The sequence below is a fragment of the Papio anubis genome, chromosome 17 (assembly GCF_008728515.1).
Source record: "Papio anubis isolate 15944 chromosome 17, Panubis1.0, whole genome shotgun sequence".
In the NCBI taxonomy this organism is placed as follows: domain Eukaryota; kingdom Metazoa; phylum Chordata; class Mammalia; order Primates; family Cercopithecidae; genus Papio; species Papio anubis.
Window position 1 is genome coordinate 4,359,163 of NC_044992.1, and position 20,507 is coordinate 4,379,669.

Genomic DNA, 20,507 nt, shown 5'->3' on the forward strand with positions numbered 1-20,507 from the left:
TTTTTAGTAGAGATGAGATTTCGCCATGTTGGTCAGGCTGGTCTCGAACTCCTGGCCTCAAATGATCTACCCATCTCAGCCTCCCAAAGTGCTGGGATTACAGATATGAGTCACTGCACCCGGCCCTAGAGGGTGATTTTTTTTTTTTTTTCTTTTTGAGACGGAGTTTTACTCTGTTGCCCAGGCTGGAGTGCAGAGGCACCATCTCGGCTCGCTGCGACCTCCGCCCCCTGAGTTCAAGCCATTCTCCTGACTCAGCCTCCTGAGTACTGGGAATACAGGATTATAGATGCCTGCCACTGCACCCCGCTAATTTTTGTATTTTTAGTAGAGACAGGGTTTCACCACCTTGGCCAGGCTGGTCTTGAACTCCTGACCTTGTGATCTACCCACCTTGGCCTCCCAAAGTGCTGGGATTACAGGCGTGAGCCACCACGCCTGGCCAAGGGTGAAGTTTTGAGCTGTGTGCTGATGAAAATGATCCAACAGAAAGCGAGGCCAGGTGCAGTGGCTCATCCCTGTAATCCCAACATTTTGGGAAGCTGAGGCAGAAGATTTTTTTATTTAAGTAGGAGTACACTCTAAAATATGACAAAAAGTGGCCGGGTGTGGTGGCTCATGCCTGTATTCCCAGCACTTTGGGAGGTCGAGCGGGGGGGAGGATCACTTGAGGTCAGGAGTTCGAGACCAGCCTGACCAACATGGTGAAACTCCGTCTCTACCAAAAATACCAAAATGGCTGGGTATGGTGGCGGGGGCCTGTAATCCCTTCCCCCCTCAGGAGGCTGAGGCGTAGAAGACAGAACAAGACACTGTCTCTGCCCTTCAAAAGAATATACAGGATAAATGACATTTGGGAATTTGCTTTAAAATGGCCCACCAGGCTGAGCACAGTGGTTCACCTCTGTAATCCCAGGATTTTGGGGGGCCAAGGCAGGAGGATCACTTGAGTCCAGGAGTTCAAGACCAGCCTGGACAACATAGAGAGCCCCTATCTCTACAAAAATTTTTTTTTAATTAGCCGGGGTGGTAGCACACCTCCAGCTACTCAGGAGGCTGAGGTGGAAGGATCACTTGAACCTGGGAGGTCGAGGCCAAGGCTGCAGTGAGCCATATTCTGGCCACTACACTCCAGCCTGTGTTAGAGTAAGACCCTATCTCAAAAAAAAAAAAAAAAAAAAAGTTCCACAAAAAAAAAAAAAAAAAAGCCAAGGTATGGGAGGAATGAAACAACACTGGCAAGTGTTCACTGTTAAATTTGGGTGATGGGGGCAGCATAGGGTGGGGTGGTGAAAATATTACTTGTCTATGTCTGAAATTTTACATAAGTTTTATTAATTATATACAAAAACAAATCAAAGACTTGTCGAGTGTAGGGGAGAGAGGTTGTAAGCATATGTGAAATAAATAAACAGTAGGATAAAGAGCAGTCAATCATAGGTGGCCAAGAAATATATCCCAAAGGCAGTGACAAATAAGCAAACTGAGAAGACTGGGAACGAGGATGGGAGTTGGGGGGAGAGCGCTGCGCAGAGAGGGATTCCAAGAGGAGAACAGTAAGTACAAAGGCCCTGAGGAAAGAACGCCCACAGGCTGAAGGATTTTTAAAAGCTGCAAACAGGATCAGAATTTTACTTTAGAAAGCTCACTCCAGCTAGGATTAAAGAGGGTAAGACTGAAGTCAAGGAGACCCTTAGAAGATTGTTGCTATAATATACTCCAAGCTAGATACGGAGCACTGTGCTAGGGTGGTTCCATTTTGGAACTACTGAACTTGCAGCACCTGTGGCAAAGACAAGTTGGCAGGTAGATGATCAAACAGTGGATCCCCCTTGCTCGCAAGCTCCAGGTCTATTTGCTGACTTTCATTTCTCATCTTAGCTAGACGAGGAATTCTCTGAGAGAAAGGACCATGTCTTATTTGTCTACCTAGACACGAGAAACAGTACCTAAAACATAACAGATACTCAATAAATGTTTGCTGAATGAAATCTTTGGGGAATGAAAGGAAACCCTCCACATAATCCCATGTATTGAGGATCCAATTCAAAGAACACAAGTAGAAAAAAAATTCAAGGCAGGATGTATCTAAAAATGTAGCACAGGAAATATTAAAGTGGGGCCCTAGTTTCCCACATCACTTAGCTTCTTTACTCGAAATTCTACTAGACTTCAGACATTTAAGAAAAATAAGCAAGACATTAAGTTCATGTAGTTGACTTTGAGGGAGGAGAGGAAGTCCTGAAAGAGATGACAGAAATCACACATTTATAGGCAGGATAGGTAATATTTCACAAATACTTATTAAAAAAATTTCTGGGGGCTAGGCATGGTGGCCCATGCCTCTAATCCCAGCACTTTGGGAAGCAAAGGCAAGTGAATCGCCTGAGCTCAGGAGTTTGAGACCAGCCTGGGCAACATGGCAAAACCCCGTCTCTACCAAAAATACAAAAATTAGCCGGGCACTGTGGCGCGTGCCTGTGGTCCCAGCTACTCTGGAGGCTGAGGTGGAAGGATCCCTTGAGCCTGGGAAATGGAGGTTGCAGTGAGCCAAGATCATGCCACTGCACTCCAACCTGGGTGACAGAGTAAGACCTTGTCTCAAAAAAAAAAAGAAAAAAAAAAAATTTGGGGCTATTGTGAGAAAAAAAAAAAAAAAAAAAAAAAAAAAAACCCCGCTGTAATATAACTGATGAAAACCACATAAATTAGAAGAGGGGAATTTAGAGAGAAGAGAAAATACATAATCAGCTCCAGCCTCTGATACTGGGCTGAGATAGCAGAGATATAGTCTTGTCACCCTCAACTATGCAGAGTAATGTTAAAGACAAACAGATAGGGTTATCTGTGATAAATCCGGAGCTAAGGTTATTGAACCACCCAGCAGGCTGTGACAACCGTCTTCCTGGAAGCTAGCAGAGAGCTGGGAAGGTCCCAGGAAAGAAGGGTGGACACAGAAGATCTCCTGTATATGGGTCTTGAAAGATAGGTAGAATTTGGGGGAGGTTTAGTGGGAGAGGGAGGAGGACAGGAGATTGTTAAAGCAGCAGCTATTATGGGCTAGAAATATGCCTTCTTAGAATCAGTGCTTTCACCTGGACAAGATGGCGGGTTCGAGCTAGACTGGGGGCAATGAGAAAGAGATGGAAAAGAGTGGACAGATCTGAAAACTACTCAAAGGATAAAATCAACAGGACTTGATAGATTGCATATGGAGGTGTATGAAGAAGAGTTTAGAATTTCTTGAGTGTCTAGCTTGCAGAACTGAATGGATATTAGATTCCATTCTTATAGAAGTCCAAAGGCTCCTAATCCGGCCTAAAACGCTCTGCATGACCCGACCACTGCCTACCGACCTCACCAGTCTCATCTGTATCGACTCTCTTCCCCTCCACATCTGAGCCCCAGGAACGATGTCCTTCTTTCCAGTTCCTTCCTACCACAGGGCCTTCCCACATGAGCTCTCCTCTGACTGAACAGCCCCTCCCATCTTTTTTTCCCTACCCAACCCCTATTCATCCTTAGGGTCTCAGCTTAAACGCCGGTTCCTTTGGAAAATCTCTGTCAGTCTTCAGATAAGGTTAGAGATCCCTGATATTCAATTCTCATCTTGTTTCGCAGCATTTTGTATATCGCCACCACGTCTGTAACCGGAGCGCCTAGTACAGTATCTGACCCTCAGTAAGAGCTCGGAAAATGTTTATTGTTGAATGCGTCATTAAGTCCGTCAAAACAATCCCCGAAACAGATATTGCCAGAGGAAAAAGAGGTTTTTAGATTATACAACTAGTGAGTGACTGGGCCTGGAACCTAATCGATTCCTGTGTGCCGACCAATAGACTAACAACAGAAAAATAAGGCCCATTTTTCTCCTGGAGAAACTCAGGGCCGATGAAGGAGAAATACGTGCGTCCCGTCCGGAATGATACCTGGATCCCCTTTCTGCCCGCAGCTCTCCTTCCCTCAACCTTCCTATCCCACTTGCACTACACCGCAATCCTGGTGCACAGGTGCCGCGCCAACCTCCCCACAGGGCCGCGGGCACGCGGGCCACGGACTCACCTGGGCCCCGCCCACCGACCCATGCAGCCGCAATAGGCACATGAGCCCGGGCAAATGTGGGGCCGAGCGGTTTGGGGGATGCACCGGAGCAACGGCAGACCCCGTTCGAGGTTGCAGCAAACCAGAAACACTCTCCAGCAGCAGCAGGCGGAGCCGCGGGCCCGAGTTCACTGCCGAGAGACCCCCGGTCCCGCCAGGAACCCCAGCCGCGGAGCCCGCAGAGGGCCCACTCAGAACGGCTGCCGCCATCTTCCCCCGGGCTCCAGTGGTGGCGTGGCGCGATGACGCAAACACACCGCGACGGCCGCCTACTGGGGAGTGGGCGTGGGGAGGGGGCTGCGGTCCTGCGCACTGGATGAAGGCAGGCTGGACTCGCGGGCTCAGGCTGGGAAGGAGCATGCGCGGCGAGAGCAGTCTGGGCGCCGAGGCACCGGGGTGCTGGGTTCCTGGAGTGATGGCGGGTGAGCGTGTCCGAGGCGGTCCTGTGATGTTTAAGGTACACGTGGTCCGGACAAAAGGCGCCAAAGTCCGAACGATTTCCATTTAGCGAACGGAGTCTCGGGACATCTTCGCTGTAGGAATCAATAACTCTCTTTTTTTTTTTTTTTTTGAGACGGAGTCTAGCTCTGTGGGCCCAGGCTGGAGTGCAGTGGCACGTTCTCGGCTCACCACAACTTCAACCTCCCGGGTTCAAACGATTCCGCTACCTCAGCCTCCCGAGTAGCTGCAGTTACATTCGCGCGTCACCTCGCCTGCCAAATTTTTTTGTATTTTTGTAGAGATGGGGTTTCACCATGTTGGTCAGGCTGGTCTTAAACTCCTGACCTCCGGTGTTCCGCCCGCCTCGGCCTCCCAAAGTGCTGGGATTACAGGCGTGAGCCACCGCGCCCGGCGCAGGAATCAATAACTCTCTAGGTAACTTGAAATCACAGACTTTTTTAACTACATTTGCAACTTCAGAAATTATACGAGATGTGCGCCTTGCAAAAGCCAATTCAAACAGTATGGAAGGGCATAAAGTAAAAAGAAAAACTGTCCCTCCCCGCAAGGCCCTGCCCCAGTAGCGTCTATACTTTCCTAATATTAGCCTATGCACAAGCACATAAATGAATATTTTACAAGATTGGGGTCTGCGTGTGGCTTTTTTTCACTCATGACCTTCTTTATGCTGTTTTTTAAACTGTGGTATGAATGAAATGGGTGCACCATGATTTAATAATTCTATTGCTGAACTAATATTTCGAGGCTGCTCCAGCTTTTTGCTAATGTGAACACTGTAGTGAACATGCTAATACCTCCATCTTTGTGTATTTTTCTGATTATTAGCTTCAAATCTAAGAGTCATCATTTTTCCTCTTTTTTTTTTTTTTTTTTTGGGAGAAGTCTTGCTCTGTCACCCAGGCTAGAGTGCAATGGTGTGATCTCAGCTCACTGCAACCTCCGCCTCCTGAGTTCAAGTGATTCTCCTGCCTCAGCCTGCCAAGTAGCTGAGATTACAGGCACCCGCCTCCATGCCCAGCTAATTTTTGTATTTTTAGTAGAGACGGGGCTTCACCATGTTGGCCAGTCTGGTCTCAAACTCCTGACCTCAAGTGATCCGCCAGCCTCAGCTTCCCAAAGTCCTGGGATTACAGATGTGAGCCACCCCACCTCGCCCATTTTTCCTCTTATTGCCTTCTATCCAATCCTTCAAGTCCTGGCATTCTGCCTCCAAAATACATTAACCCAACAGCGTTCATTTTTCTCCATCTCCACTGCCACTCGGGTCCAAATCACCATTCACTCTCACCTAGTCTCTTACAATAGCCTCTTACAAAGCCTTCATTACTCTCTGCTTCCCTCTTAGCACCCTTGTAGTCCCTTCACACAGCAACCAAAGTGGTCTTTTCAAATGTAAACCAGTTCTTGTCACTTCTTGCTTCAACCCCTCTGTGACTTCCAAATGTGATGAGAATGAAATCCCATCTTCTCACTGATGCCTACAAGAATCCACCCAATCTGACTCATACCCACCTCCCTGACCTCAACACATACCACAAGTACAACTTTCCTTCTCTCTTTCTATTCTTGAGCCAAACTAGGCTTCTTTCTATTCTCCAGCAAAACCCATTCCCACATCAGAACCTTTGCACATGTTGCTGATTCTGCTGGAGAAACTGTCCTTTGATCCTATGTAACTGACACTATCTTGCCATCCTGAGAGGGCTTCTTTTTAGGTAGCTCCCACTCCAACCCCCATCAGCCTCCATCACATTTCCCTGCTTATAATTCATGTCATTACCAGAACTTTATTTGCTTTCTTATTTATTAACTATCTCTTTTGTCTAAAATACAAACTCCATGAAAGGGCTCTTGTCTCCTACACTATGCTCTTCCCATCACCTAGAAGAGTGCCTGGTACATAAAAGGTGCTGAAAAGATATTTCCCCAGGCGGGAGTGCAGTGGCACGATCACAGCTCACTGCAGCCTTGACCTCCCAGCTCAAGCGATCCTCCCACCTCAGCCTCCCTAGTACCTGGGACTCTAGGCACTAGTCACTATACTTGGCTCATTTTTGGGTTTTTGGAGGTTTTTTGTTTGTTTTGTTTGTTTTTGAGATGAAGTTTCGCTATTGTCACTCAGGCTGGAGTGCAATGGCACAATCTCAGCTCACTGCAACTTCCGCCTCCCAGGTTCAAGTGATTCTCCTGCCTCAGCCTCATGAGTAGCTGGGATTATAGCCTAAATTTCAACATGTTGGCCAGAGTGGTCTCGAACTCCTGACCTCAGGTGATCAGCCCACCTCGGCCTCCCAAAGTACTGGGACTACAGGTGTGAGCCACTGCGCGCGGCCCCCTCTGCTTTAAAAACCACTACTGGTTCCTCGTGTCCTTCTGCTGGGCCCTCAGTCTCGCTCCTTCATCTGCTATACAAAATCCTCCACAACCTGTTCCAGGCTTCCCCACCAACACCACACAACAGGATGTGCCTTGTCTTTCTCTTTGGAATGCCCTGTCTTAACTTCTGCCCGGCCGGGCACGGTGGCTCACGCCTGTAATCCCAACACTTTGGGAGGCTGAGGCGGGTGGAACACGAGGTCAGGCATTTGAGACCAGCAAGGCCAACATGATGAAACCTTGTCTCTATTAAAAATACGAAAAGTAGCTAGGCATTGTGGCAGGCGCCTGTAATCCCAGCTACTCGGGAGGCTGAGCAGAGAAGTGCTTGAACCTGGGAGGCGGAGGTTGCAGTGAGCCGAGATCGCGCCACTGCACTCCAGCCGGGGCAACAGAGCGAGACTCTATCTCAAAAAAAATAAAACGAAAAAAAACTTATGCACATCTTTCAGAAAGACTGTCCTCATATGTTCTCCGCTCCACCCCCGCCCGGGCCGAGCGCTGTTAGTGGCTGTGTCTTCTGACTCAGACCTCTGTAATAGCATTCCTGGGTAATACCTGTGTATGTGTCTCCTCAACTATTCTAGGAAGTCAGGGGCCATGGTAATTCATATGTGTCCCCATCGATTGGCATAGTAAATAGCATAAAATAGGCACGGATGTGTGGGTCGATAGATGGACCGATGGATGCGAGCGAGTGAGTGAGTGGATGTTAGCTGGGATGGGTGGGTGAAGGAGATGGATAGTCAGAGACATTGGAAAAGGGAACCCTGCGAAGATCAAATGTAGACACCAGGAGGAGCTGACACGCTGCGGTGAAGAAGCGGGAGGGCTGGCCACAGAAGGCGGCACGCTCCGCGTGGAGCAGGTGAGCGGCGCGCACTGAAGCAAGTATCACGCAATTGAACTGCTCACCCACGTGTTCCCCCCCACCATCCTCCTTCCCAGACGGCGCTTCAGCTCATTCCACCGCCCCCAACAGTCCGGTCGCCCCCACCGCCACTGAGAAAGCAAACAAAGGGGAGGAGACCCCTAAAGGTTCTGGATGCCGAGGGCCAATCGAAAGACTTAGATCCCCTGGAAGGCGGGCGCCTTGGTTTAGGGGGGCCCAATCGGTTTCAAGGGGTTGCGGCGGGGCGGGCAGATGGGCGGGAAGAGCGGGAGCGGGCCCCGCGCGCGGGGGAGGGCTCCCCGGCTGGGACGGAGCGCGAAGGGCTGGGGGCGGAGCCAATGGCCCCGCGTGTCTGCTAGGAGAGGGCGGGCAGCGCCGCGGTGCGCGCGATCCGGCTGACGCATCTGGCCCCGGTTCCCCCAGACCAGAGCCGGGCCGGGAGGGAGGGGGAAGAGGCGAGAGCGCGGAGGGCGCGCGTGCGCATTGGCGCGGGGAGGAGCAGGGATCTTGGCAGCGGGCGAGGAGGCTGCGAGCGAGCCGCGAACCGAGCGGGCGGCGGGCGCGCGCACCATGGGGGAGAAACCCGGGACCAGGTAAGGGAGGTGGGGCCACGCGGCGGGGCATGGGCGGCGGCTCGGGGCGGGGGCTGGGACGGTCCCAGACGAGGACGCAGCGGAGAGGATCTGGGGGCCGGACGCCTGGGTCCCTAGGGACAGCCATCCGGGGCCGCACGCGCAGGTCCTCGAGGATAATGAGGTTGGGGGGAAATGCCGGGCCCCTGCAGAAAGCGAGGCCGGAGGGGGATCAGAAAAACCGGTGTCGGGGTTCTCTCAGGGATGTGGGGCCAGACTACTGGGCTCTCCCGTGCCCAGGAGTCTGGGCAGGCTGCGATGCAGGGACGGAGGGAGGAGCAGGTGGCTGACCCCGAGGGGTCGTGTGCGGGGAGGCTGGATGCTGGGAGGGGGATCCCCTCCAGACTCGTGCCAAGCCAATGCAAAGCCTCCTGTCCAATATCCCCCAGGTAGTCGCGCTGCCCACACCTGTCCCGAGGGCCGGGTGGCTCCTCATCCAAACTTCTACCTTCCCCTGGGTTGCCAGGAGCAACAGCTTCATCTTGGGAGAGCCCGACCCTTCCTGAAACTAGATCGGATCCCTCTCCCTGGGGGTGGGGAAGGCAGTATTCACGCTGGGCGCGCGTCCACTCCCCGGATGTTTTCTGTGCAATCGAGGCTCTTTCCTTCCACTGATACCCCGAGTTCTCTTTTTTGGTCTCTAGCAAAATCCACTTCCTGTTGTGACTCAACACCCCCAAGGGGTAAGGGGTGAATGCCTGAGTCCCAGGGGAGCAGGAGCAAAAGACAGAAAGGTTGGGGCTGCAGGCCTCAACCCAGAGGGGATCGGGAATAGGGAATTGGTCCTGACCTCTGGCTTGCTCTGCAAAGCATCATATCGACCCCACTTCCAACCTATAGAGTAGGAGAACCCAGGTTTCTGAGCGTCAAGTAGATGAGTATCAGAAAGAGATCATCAGAGAGATGATCGGTGTCCTGGATTAGGGTTTAAACATCCCAGAGAAAGGGGAAGTTGCTGACTTGTGGGAGGCCCCTGATTTCCGTTATGTGGTTCAAGGAGTGGGACAGATGGACCAAAGGGGACTGCTGACTTGACCCAATTTCCCTCACCTCCATCAAATTCTGGGCCACAGGAAATGGAGAGAATAGCAGGAAGTGTGAAAGGACATCTGCTTCAGCTTCCCCTGCCCCCATTGGGCACCTCCCTGGTCATCCCCACACTCTGCCTCCTTGGCCAGCCTAGTATCTGCACGCTGCTCCTCCTCAGCCTGGCAGGAGGTGGCTGGGTTAGGATCCAAAGGGCAGGTGCCTTGCAGCTGCTCCAGGGCAGTTGCCCCAGAGCCACACTCCAGTTGGCCCACTGACTGTGGCTGTCACAGCCCTGTGCCAGGGCTCCTAATGGGAGGACACCCTGGGACAGAGAGGAAAACCAGAAGCAAAGGGGAGGGAGAGCCTGGATGATGCCACAGCACTCAGCCCCCAAGTTGGGACAAAAGATAGGATGTTTATTCTAGCTGCCACCGTATCGATGTTTATTCTCTTTTATTGGTTAGGAATACCTGGGGGCCTCCATACCCTTTACCTTATAATCTTTGGACAGCTTGGCTTTCTGGGAAGAAGGGACAAGTGAAGTTGTAGCAGAAACTGGGCCTATGGTAGAAACCATTTAGGGCCAAAGGCCAGAGTCATTGCTCTCCTATATGCTCCAGCTGTCAGAGCTGTAGACCAGATGGAAAGATGGTTAGGTCTTACCCAGATACTGCGGCAGCCTGCCCATTGGGATCCTCTGGGAATGGGGTGGTAGAGTTGGAGGAGGGATGGGCTAGTTGGCAGGATTTCACGTTCTGCTGTCTATCTGAGGATCCTTTCCAGGGATCACTGCTGAGGCAGAGTGGATTGGAAGGAGTAAGGTGATGCTTCAAAGAATAGGCTCACAATTGGCCAGATCACTGGGATTGCCAAACACTTCCTTACCCTCCCAGCAATGGGTGGAGTCCAGGCTTAAATTGTTTCAGCAACTGGAAAGCGAATACCCTTCAATTGAACAAACTATTGATGCCAACTACAGAGATGGATAGTGTAATATTGATTGAGAGGATGGACTCGGAGCCAGACGGCCTTGGTTTCTATTAATTCCCACCATTTACTCTCTCTGTGACCTTAAAACACTTAACCTCTCTCTGCCTCAGTTTCCTCACCTGGAAAATAGAGACATTAGGACCTCCATCACTGGGTAGTTTTATTTTATTTTATTTTATTTTTTATTTTTTATTTTTTTGAGATGGAGTCTTGCTCTGTCACCCAGGCTGGAGTGCAGTGACGCAATCTTGGCTCACTGCAACCTAAGGCCGGGCGTGGTGGCTCACGCCTGTAATCCCAGCACTTTGGGAGGCTGAGGCGGGTGTATCACCTGAGGTCAGGAGTTGGAGATCAGCCTGGCCAACTTGGGGAAACCTTGTCTCTACTAAAAAACTACAAAATACAGGCCAGACGCAGTGGCTCAAGCCCGTAATCCCAGCCCTTTGGGAGGCTGAGGCGGGCGGATCACTTGAGGTCAGGAGTTCGAGATCAGCCTGGCCAACATAGGGAAACCCCATCTATACTAAAAATATAAAAATTAGCAGCCAGGCACAGTGGCTCACACCTGTAATCCCAGCACTTTGGGAGGCCGAGACAGGCGGATCACGAGGTCAGGAGATCAAGACCGTCCTGGCTAACACGGTGAAACCCCGTCTCTACTAAAAATACAAAAAATTAGCTGGGCGTGGTGGTGGGCACCTGTAGTCCCAGCTACTCGGGAGGCTGAGGCAGGAGAATGGCATGAACCTGGGAGGCAGAGGTTGCAGTGAGCCAAAATTGCGCCACTGCACTCCAGCCTGGGCGACAGAGGAAGACTCCATCTCAAAAAAATAAAAAATTATCCAGACATGATGGCAGGCACCTCTAATCCCACCTACTCAGGAGGCTGAGGCATGAGAATCGCTTGAACCCAGGAGGTGGAGGTTGCAGTGAGCTGACAGCATGCCACTGCACTCCAGCCTTGGCGATAGAGCGAGACTCCGTCTTGAAAAAAAAAAAAAAAAAATACAAAACATACCTGGGCGTGGTGGCTCACGCCTGTAATCCCAGCTGCTTGGGAGGCTGAAGCAGGAGAATCACTTAAACCTGGGAAGCGGAGGTTGCAGTGAGCCGAGATTGCACCACTGCACTCCAGCCTGGGCAACAGAGTGAGACTCCATCTCAAACAACAGAGTATTACAAGAGATGACACATTTGAAACACGTGGAACGGTGCTGGGCATGGAGAAGTCACTCTGAATGTTAGCAGCATTAGCATCTTCATGATCTGGGTGGCACTGTGCTGGAGATGCGTAAATGAATCAGGCCTCCGAGGCTCACAGTCTGAGGAGGGAGGCAGCTAACTGTCTGTGTGTGCTACCACACCACAAGTAAAACATCAACAAGGTGTAACAGGAACCCAAAACAAGGAGTGACCAGAGTCTGGGCTGGGTCAGCTTCCTAAAGGCTGGGGGTTCAAATAGGCTTTTAAGCTGTTGAGGTCGGAGTTGGGGACATTGGAGGTGAGTCGAGTAGAGTCACACTTGGGTAGGGCCTATGGTAGAAACCATCTAGGGCCAAAGGCCAGGGTCATTGCTCTCCTCTGTCCTCCAGCGGTCAGAGCTGTAGACCAGATGGAAAGATGGTTAGGTCTTACCCAGATACTGCGGCAACCTGCCCATTCTGGTCCTCTGGGAAGAGCCTGGGTGGTTCCTAGGGCAACCAGTGGCCATTACTAGGGAGGGACGGGGACGAAGGAGGGTGGACAAGAGAAGGGGCATTTCCCCTTGCCGCCATGTTAGAAATAGGAAGGACCTTCCGGGAAGAAGGGGAAAGGGGCAGAGCTGGGCAAAGCCCTGCAGCCTCAGGCAGGAGGCCTGGGAGGGAGAGGGTCCTGGCGTGGGGTCCCTGCTGAGTCTGAGGGAGGCAGTGGGGTTTCCCTTTCTGTTTTGTTAGGGTCTTCAAGAAGTCGAGCCCTAACTGCAAGGTGAGTCTCCACAGCACTTACCCTTTCAACCCTCCCTGGGCCCCAGCAAAGCCCAGCCTTCCCCTAGACGATCCCCAACCTGCCCAAAGATGATCCCCAACCCCTAGCTCCCCACTTCCTGTGACAGCTAAGAGCCGACTTCCTTCCCTCCTGAAGCCCCTTGCCGCAGAGGCTGCTCAGCCTGAGCCAGCCACAGGCTGGGTGGGGCAGGCCCGGGTCCCCAAGCAGATCACAGAGGAGGTGGCCAGAAGCAAGCCATGTGCCTGCAGCCCTCCTAGGGCCCAACCCAAGGTGCGTGGGGCTGGGAAAAGTTAACAGCCCCCACCCAGGCTATGGCCTATTGATCCTAGAGCCCCTTGAGGGGACCTCGTGAGGGTGGCAGCTGCTCTCTAGCTGGCTAGTAGGACTGAGTTCTCCCTGAGGATCCAAAGACACACACACATAGACACACGGACACACACAGACACAAATACACACACACACACACCCCTCTGGCTGGTTGAGGATGCAAATGCACACACACACAGACACACACAAACACACCTCGCTGGTTGGGCTGAGTCCTCCCTGAGGATGCAGACACATACACACACAGACACACATGCACATACATGTTCACATGCACACCTGACTGGGTGGGCTGAGGCCAAACACACACACACAGACACACACCTGACTGGTTGGGCTGACACACAAACACACACACACACACACCCCGGGCTGGTGGGCAGAGGTGTGCAGAGATTAGGGAGCAGCTAAAAAGCGTTAAGGTCCACTAGTCTGAGAAACACCGCCACCCTCACTTTCCAACACTGTTGGGAGGAAAGCTGGAGAAACTCCTTCCTGATAGCCCAGCCTGGAGATCCCCGGGCAGGGCAGCCAGTTTTGAGGGCTCCGATGCCCTGTCACCATCCTCCCCAATCTCCCCTGTGACCCCTTGACATCCTCAGCTCACCGTGTACTTGGGCAAGCGGGACTTCGTAGATCACCTGGACAAGGTGGACCCTGTAGGTAAGTGTTCTCAGAAAGGAGCAGCTCGTTCCCCAAGAGGGGAAGAAGTTCCCGGGCCCAGGAAAGGGGGCGGCGGCTCTTTCCGGAAGTGAGCTGGTGTGTCCCCCTCCTAGATGGCGTGGTGCTTGTGGACCCTGACTACCTGAAGGACCGCAAAGGTACTGGCCCCAAGTCCAGGGGGCTCGGGGGAAGTGGGGACTAGGGAAGTGAAATGGGCTGGCCTTGGAAGGGCACCCCAGAGAGATGGAGGCTGGAGGTGGAAGCCAGGAGTAGGGTTCAGGCAAGTCTTATGCTGCTGAGGGCGGAGCAGCGGCTGCTAGGTGCTGGGGGACTGGGGAAGCGGGACTCTTGATCACACATCTTACCCTCCCTTGCCAGTGTTTGTGACCCTCACCTGCGCCTTCCGCTATGGCCGTGAAGACCTGGATGTGCTGGGCTTGTCCTTCCGTAAAGACCTGTTCATCGCCACCTACCAGGCCTTCCCCCCGGTGCCCAACCCGCCCCGGCCCGCCACCCGCCTGCAGGACCGGCTGCTGAGGAAGCTTGGCCAGCATGCACACCCCTTCTTCTTCACCGTGAGGATGCCCCTGCCCTCTGAGGGCCAGGGGGCTGGGCTGGGACTGTGTCTGGGGTGGGGGTAAGGCACCGCTATGGGCAGATCTGGAAGAAACAGTGAGGCAGGGACCCTAGATCCACCTCCCTTCAGGGTCCCCATGCATTCAGGAAGCCCTTGATTATCTGCCTTCTCTCTGGGTCCCTTCCTTCCTCCTTTCTCATCCCCAGGAGTCCTTTCTCCAGCCTCTTTTTCTTTTTTTTTTTGAGACAAAGTCTCACTCTGTCGCCCAGGCTGGAGTGCAGTGGCACAATCTTGGCTCATTGCAAGCTCTGCCTCCTGGGTTCAAGCGATTCTTATGCCTCAGCCTCCTGAGTAGCTGGAATTACAGGCGTGCGCCACCACACACGACTCATTTTGTATTTTTGGTAGAGATAGGGTTTCGCCATGTTGGTCAGGCTGGTCTAGAACCCCTGACCTCAGGTGATCCGCCCACCTCGGCCTTCCCAAGTGCTGGGATTACAGGCGTGAGCCACCGCGCCCGACCTCTCCAGCCTCGCAAGTTGAGATTTGGAGGAAGATCTGGGGGCTTTCTGGAAGGACTGAAGTCTTCTCTTTCCTCTGCCACAGATACCCCAGAATCTTCCATGCTCTGTCACACTGCAGCCAGGACCAGAGGACACAGGGAAGGTATGGGAGGAACAGCTCTGAGGGCTCCCAGGGCAGGACAGGGGCCAGCAGGAGCCTGGAGGCACAGCTGAGCCAGAGGGTGAACTGTCGAGATGCCAGGGTGGGGCCGAGGGTAGGCCAGTGTCTCCATGGAAGTGGGGTGTGTATGGTGGTGCACGCGTGACCCTGCCTCCTGCTCTCTGGACCTGCATGGATCTGGGGATGGGGACTCCCCTTGCCCCTTGCACTACCATGACCAAGCCTCTGCCAAGTTCGGGGCTTTGGAGAGGAAGAAGACTTGGTCGCCAGGGTCGTGAGACCACAATGGGGCAAGCATCCCTGCCCAAGAGGAGGGAAGGGGGAGGAAGGAAGGGGAGTGATGGTGGCGGGAGCCTTGGGTAAGATGTGGCCTTTTCTCCCCCTCCCGAGGCCTGCGGCGTAGACTTTGAGATTCGAGCCTTCTGTGCTAAATCACTAGAGGAGAAAAGCCACAAAAGGTGAGGGACGCGACCTCCTCTATGATGTAAGAGGAGGCTTTCCAGGAGCCCAGGCCCCGTGTGGGGGAGGAGTAGGGGTCTAGGTGTCTGAGGATTGACCCCCTTCTGCCCCCACCCCCATCCCAGGAACTCTGTGCGGCTGGTGATCCGAAAGGTGCAGTTTGCCCCAGAGAAACCCGGCCCCCAGCCTTCAGCAGAAACCACACGCCACTTCCTCATGTCTGACCGGTCCCTGCACCTCGAGGCTTCCCTGGACAAGGAGGTGGGGTGTGAGAGGGTGACGCGGATGCCACGGTGCAGTTTAGACCCAGGGGAGGGGGGGCGAAGCCACACGTCAAGATGACATTTGTAAAGGAGGTTGCCTTGGCTGGATGTGGAGAGTTGCCGTATGCTTGGGTTTGATGGGAGGGGGCCAGAACAATGTGTTGTGTTTGGGGACACACTGATGATGGGACCAGTAAAAACCAGATCCAATTCATATGACCCCCTCCCCCCAAAAGCTGTACTACCATGGGGAGCCCCTCAGTGTAAATGTCCACGTCACCAACAACTCCACCAAGACCGTCAAGAAGATCAAAGTCTCTGGTAGGAGGTGGGGTTTGGAAGGGGGTCTTTGGGGAGGGTGTTACTGCACAGGTGGCTCCTGGTGTGATCTCAGCCCAGGCCATTTCCCAGGGCGGGAGACCCACCAGGGCTCAAAGAATTTAGGTTGTTCCAGAATGATACAGGGAGCCTCGGTGTTTACTGCTTCCGGGGGGGAGCATGGAGGGGCCACGCCACGGGGTCTGGAGTTGTGTTGTGGGGGTGGCTTGTGCTCCATCCAGAGCTACCTGACCCCGTCCCCCCACAGTGAGACAGTAGGCCGACATCTGCCTCTTCAGCACCGCCCAGTACAAGTGTCCTGTGGCTCAACTCGAACAAGAGTGAGTATCGGGGGAGAAGACAGTTCCCAGTCTGGAGGGCAGATGGGAGAGAAGTGGGGTGGGAAGGTGTGTTTGGGCATATTTTTTTTGGGATGGTTATGTGACACAGGTGGGGTGGCCTCCTCCAAACTCCTTTGGGGTTCAAAGTGTCACCTCCATTCCCAGTAGCTGGGGACACGAACAGCTGTACGCCATGGGCGTTTGTTGTTGGGCGGTCACAGCTCATGGCGGTGCCGTGGCGTCGATAGCAAGCCACTCGGTTTGACCGTGCGCAAACATCGCAAATTTTATGGCTGGTACTTTTGTATTTTTGGTAAAGAACCCAAGGGTTTCACCGTGTTAGCCAGGCTGATCTTGAACCCTGACCTCAAATTGACCACCCGCCATAGCCTCTCAAAGTGCTGGGATTACGAAGCGAATACCCGTGACCAATACCATCTTCACTTAAAAGGGTATTCCCTCTACAACCAGGCACCTCTGGGCTGCTAATTTTCTTGAGCACGTTGAGCCACAACCTACTCCCTTGTGACCTGTGCCCAAAGAGAGAAGGGACTGGTGAAGGGGAGATGCTGCTTGGGGGTGATAGGCCGCCCCTCACCCAGTCCAGCCCCCTGAAGCGTCTTGTTCTCTTGTCCCCACCCCCAGTGACCAGGTATCTCCCAGCTCCACGTTCTGTAAGGTGTACACCATCACCCCGCTGCTCAGTGACAACCGGGAGAAGCGGGGTCTCGCCCTGGATGGGAAACTCAAACACGAGGACACCAACCTGGCTTCCAGCACCATGTGAGGGTGGGGCTGGGGCGGGTCCCCCGCAGGCCAGGGGCCTGACGTCAGTTGAGTGCTAACTATGTGCCAGGCCCTATCCCAGGTGCCAGGGAGGTACAGTGAACAGAAGAGACAAAAAGAACTCTTACATTCTAGGAGAGGGAGGCTAGACAAATCCGATCAGTGGTCACTGTACGGCAGGTTTAGTGACAAGTATGAAGGAGAAAAAGCCAGGCAGAGAAGGGAGGGATGGGGCGCAGTGAGATGCAAAGGTGAATTCGGCTAAGGACCCAGCGGAAGTAAGCAACATGGGTGAGCAGGAAAGGAGGGTTCTGGGCAGAGAAAAAACAAAGACTCAGAGGTGGGGCAGCCTGGAGTGTTGGAGGAATGGGGAGGTGCCATCATGCCCTCGGGCAGGAGCAGCCCTGGAGGTCCCCAGCTTCACGAAGGGCTGGATTTCACCTTCCCCGGTGCCTTTGTTCAGGGTTCTCACTGCACAGCCACATACAACAGGCCCGGAAGGCAGCTAAGTAGCAGGAGAGGAGGAGGAGGTGAGGTCAGGGGCTAATGGAGAGCCAGACGGTGCAGTACTGTTAGCGGAGAAGGACGTCAGCTTTTACGGGAGAGAAACCACAGGAGGCTCTGCACGGGGAGTGCAGTGCGCACTGTACCGTAACCGCACGCCCGGGCTGCTGGGGCCCCGCGGGCCTGTGCGAGTTTGTGGTCCTGCCCAGAGGCCCCATGGGAACCCCACGGTGGGCCAGGTGACGGGGTGATGGGCCCTGGTCTGACTCCACCACCCCAATTGCAGCGTGAAGGAGGGTGCCAACAAGGAGGTGCTGGGAATCCTGGTGTCCTACAGGGTCAAGGTGAAGCTGGTGGTGTCTCGAGGCGGGTGAGTGTCATGGGGGGTCCTGGGTGGGGGTCACACTGGCTCTCGATAGTCCTATGTCGTCATCCTCTTCACGATCCCTCTCCCCTTCCCCAGGGATGTCTCTGTGGAGCTGCCTTTTGTTCTTATGCACCCCAAGCCCCACGACCACACCCCCCTCCCCAGACCCCAGTCAGGTGAGCACACCACCCACCCCAAGCCCTCAGAGGGAGGGCCTGAAGCAGGGCCAGTGGAGGAAAACTGGCCCTTCCAGCACCCACCCCCACACCCCCTCTTCCCATCCCCCCAGCCGCTCCGGAGACAGACGTCCCTGTGGACACCAACCTCATTGAATTTGATACCAAGTAAGAAACTCATTCCCCTACTTCACCCTCTTGGAACAAAGATTCCTGACACATTCCAATCTGCCCTCATACCTCTTCCTTGCTTTTTGGGGGGAGAAGGGGATTGCAGCGTCAAATCAAGATGCTTAGCCTTGTGAGGCTGCCTCTTGCTGCCTTTTCTTTGTCCCTTCCTGTGAATACCTCTGGTCCCACTGCTGTTCGAACGCCTCTGTCCCAGAGGCCCAGCCTGGGGGAGGGCAGGGAGTGGGAGGCTAGGAAAAGAGTCAGAAGCCCTCACCTCACACCCCTCTTTCCCACCACCAAGCTATGCCACAGATGATGACATTGTGTTTGAGGACTTTGCCCGGCTTCGGCTGAAGGGGATGAAGGATGACGACTATGATGACCAACTCTGCTAGGAAGCAGGGCGGGAAGAAGGGAGGGGATGGGGTTGGAAGAGGTGAAGACAGGACCAAGATCCCCACTGTCACTGGGGGATTGTCCCAGCCTCTCTTCCCTTCCCCTCCACCTGGAAGCTTCTTCAACCAACCCCTTCACTCTCCCCCGCACCCCCCACCATGATACGCACTGGACCCTCTCTTGCTGAATGTGGGCATTAATTTTTTGACTGCAGCTCTGCTTCTCCAGCCCCGCAGTGGGTGGCAAGCTGTGTTCATACCTAAATTTTCTGGAAGGGGACAGTAAAAAGAGGAGTGACAGGAGGGAAAGAGGGAGACAAAACTCCCACTCAACCTCACACAAACACCTCCCATGATCACTCTGTCTGCCCCCATTCCTTCACAAGGAGACCCTTTGTGGACAAGGCTGTTTCTTTGTTTCTGAGCATAAAGAAAAAAATAAATCTTTTACTAAGCATGAGTGTGTTTTCTCTGTAGTGTTTAGAGAGTGTATACTGTGCTTGTCCATGATTCTGTTAGCTTGTGGGGGAGGACCCAGTCTCTCTTCTGCACCCAAAAGGCACCTGACACAGAGGCTCTCAGTAAATGCTTATGGGATGACTGTGCTGTGGCTGTGTTCCAAGGTAAACATCAAAACTTGACTTAGTCCAAACTCAGGGGTGAGGCTTGATAAGACCACAAAGTAAACTTAGTCATTTATAGGGGTCGTAATAGCTAACCCGCCTGCAGACAGACGCTCACAGGAGCTAGCCAGGGCAGGCTGTTCCCTGTTGCGGCTGACATGCATGACCACCTGTGACCTGTTGTGACCGAGTCGTGTTCATTTCCACTGTTCCTTATGGTTGCTCAAGCAGTGTGCTCCTGTGGCTCAGTGGGGCCACAACCGCGGGCCTCGCCAGAAAAGCCACAGGACGTCTCTGGAGTCTGGTACCTACATTCTAACACAGAAGCTGAGGCTTGGGCAGCAAGAACGTCGTGCTGCCATGAGGCCCTGTCCTAGGGATCACATCCTAGTGCTGCTCCTGGGACATTCATCAGGGACTCCCTGAGGCTTGACCGAAGCCCCAGGCTCGCCTGGAGGGAGTTAGCATCACTCCACAAACATTTCTCACCTCCATCATCTGCTTCCACTCATGTAGCCCAACCTTCCTCCTAAAGCTCCTTCATTCATTCCACAAACAATCTTGATTTGAGTCCCTACAAGGTACGAGGCGTAGTATAGCAGTAGAAGGAAAAAAAAACTTAATTCATTCCCTTTTTTTTTTTTTTTTTTTTTTGAGACCGAGTCTCGGTCTGTCGCCCAGGCTGGAGTGCGATGACGCCATCTTGGCTCACTGTGACCTCCACCTCCCGGGTTCAAGCGATTCTCCTCCCGAGTAGCTGGGATTACAGGCGCCTGCCACGACTCCCAGCTAATTTTTGTATTTTTAGTAGATACGGTGTTTCGCCATGTTGGTCAGGCTGTTCTCAAACTCCTCACCTCAAGTGATCCACCCGCCTCGGCCTCCCAAAGTGCTGGGATTACAGGTGTGAGATACCGTGCCCGGCCTCCCTGGTTACGTAACTACAATATCTATGCTTCAGAGAAGTACCGGAGCTAGGAGAACGCGTGACAGGGAGTTCTGAGCTAGGCTGGGTTTGGGGAAGATTTCCCTGAGAAAGTGACCTTTAAGCAGAGAAGTGAAAGATGAGGGGAGTTCGAGGACGGTGCAGGGATGAGCGTTCTGGGCAATGGCAGTGTCGTGTGAAGGCAGGAGGAAACAGAACATCTGGAACCTGAAGAGGCCAGAGAGACTGGGACAGAGACAGCCAGAGGCAAAGTCGTTCCTTCTGACTGCTGAGCCAGATGGGGGCGGCTCGCACAGGCCTTTAGTCTATGTTATGAGACTTATGGCGTCGTAGATTGATGCCATTTACCCTGGCTTTAAGTGCTGCCCAAAGGCCCGTGACCTTGCTTACCCCGCCACAGCAGCAGCCTCCCCTGCAGACCCTGGACTTTCTCATGCGG

The 20,507-nt window shown here is 53.4% G+C and overlaps 2 protein-coding genes across 2 annotated transcripts in view; one reads left to right on the top strand and one right to left on the bottom strand.

The window, feature by feature from the left end:
• The window catches only part of PELP1 (proline, glutamate and leucine rich protein 1), a 31,419-nt gene extending 26,239 nt beyond the window's left edge, over positions 1-5,180 (bottom strand). Inside the window, 1 exon segment of the mRNA XM_003912130.4 lies at positions 4,063-5,180. Within this exon segment, the coding sequence (XP_003912179.3) occupies positions 4,063-4,605 (543 nt within the window). The 5' untranslated portion in view covers positions 4,606-5,180.
• A 2,983-nt stretch (positions 5,181-8,163) lies between these two features.
• Positions 8,164-18,959, top strand: ARRB2 (arrestin beta 2). Its single transcript, XM_031657291.1, is given in 15 exon segments — positions 8,164-8,424; positions 12,417-12,447; positions 13,398-13,458; positions 13,572-13,616; positions 13,837-14,033; positions 14,642-14,701; positions 15,110-15,177; positions 15,304-15,439; positions 15,678-15,762; positions 16,028-16,100; positions 16,746-16,883; positions 17,677-17,760; positions 17,854-17,933; positions 18,011-18,101; positions 18,406-18,959. Coding segments are annotated over 15 exon segments (1,266 nt in total). The 5' UTR covers positions 8,164-8,401; the 3' UTR covers positions 18,500-18,959.
• Positions 18,960-20,507: the final 1,548 nt, after the last annotated feature.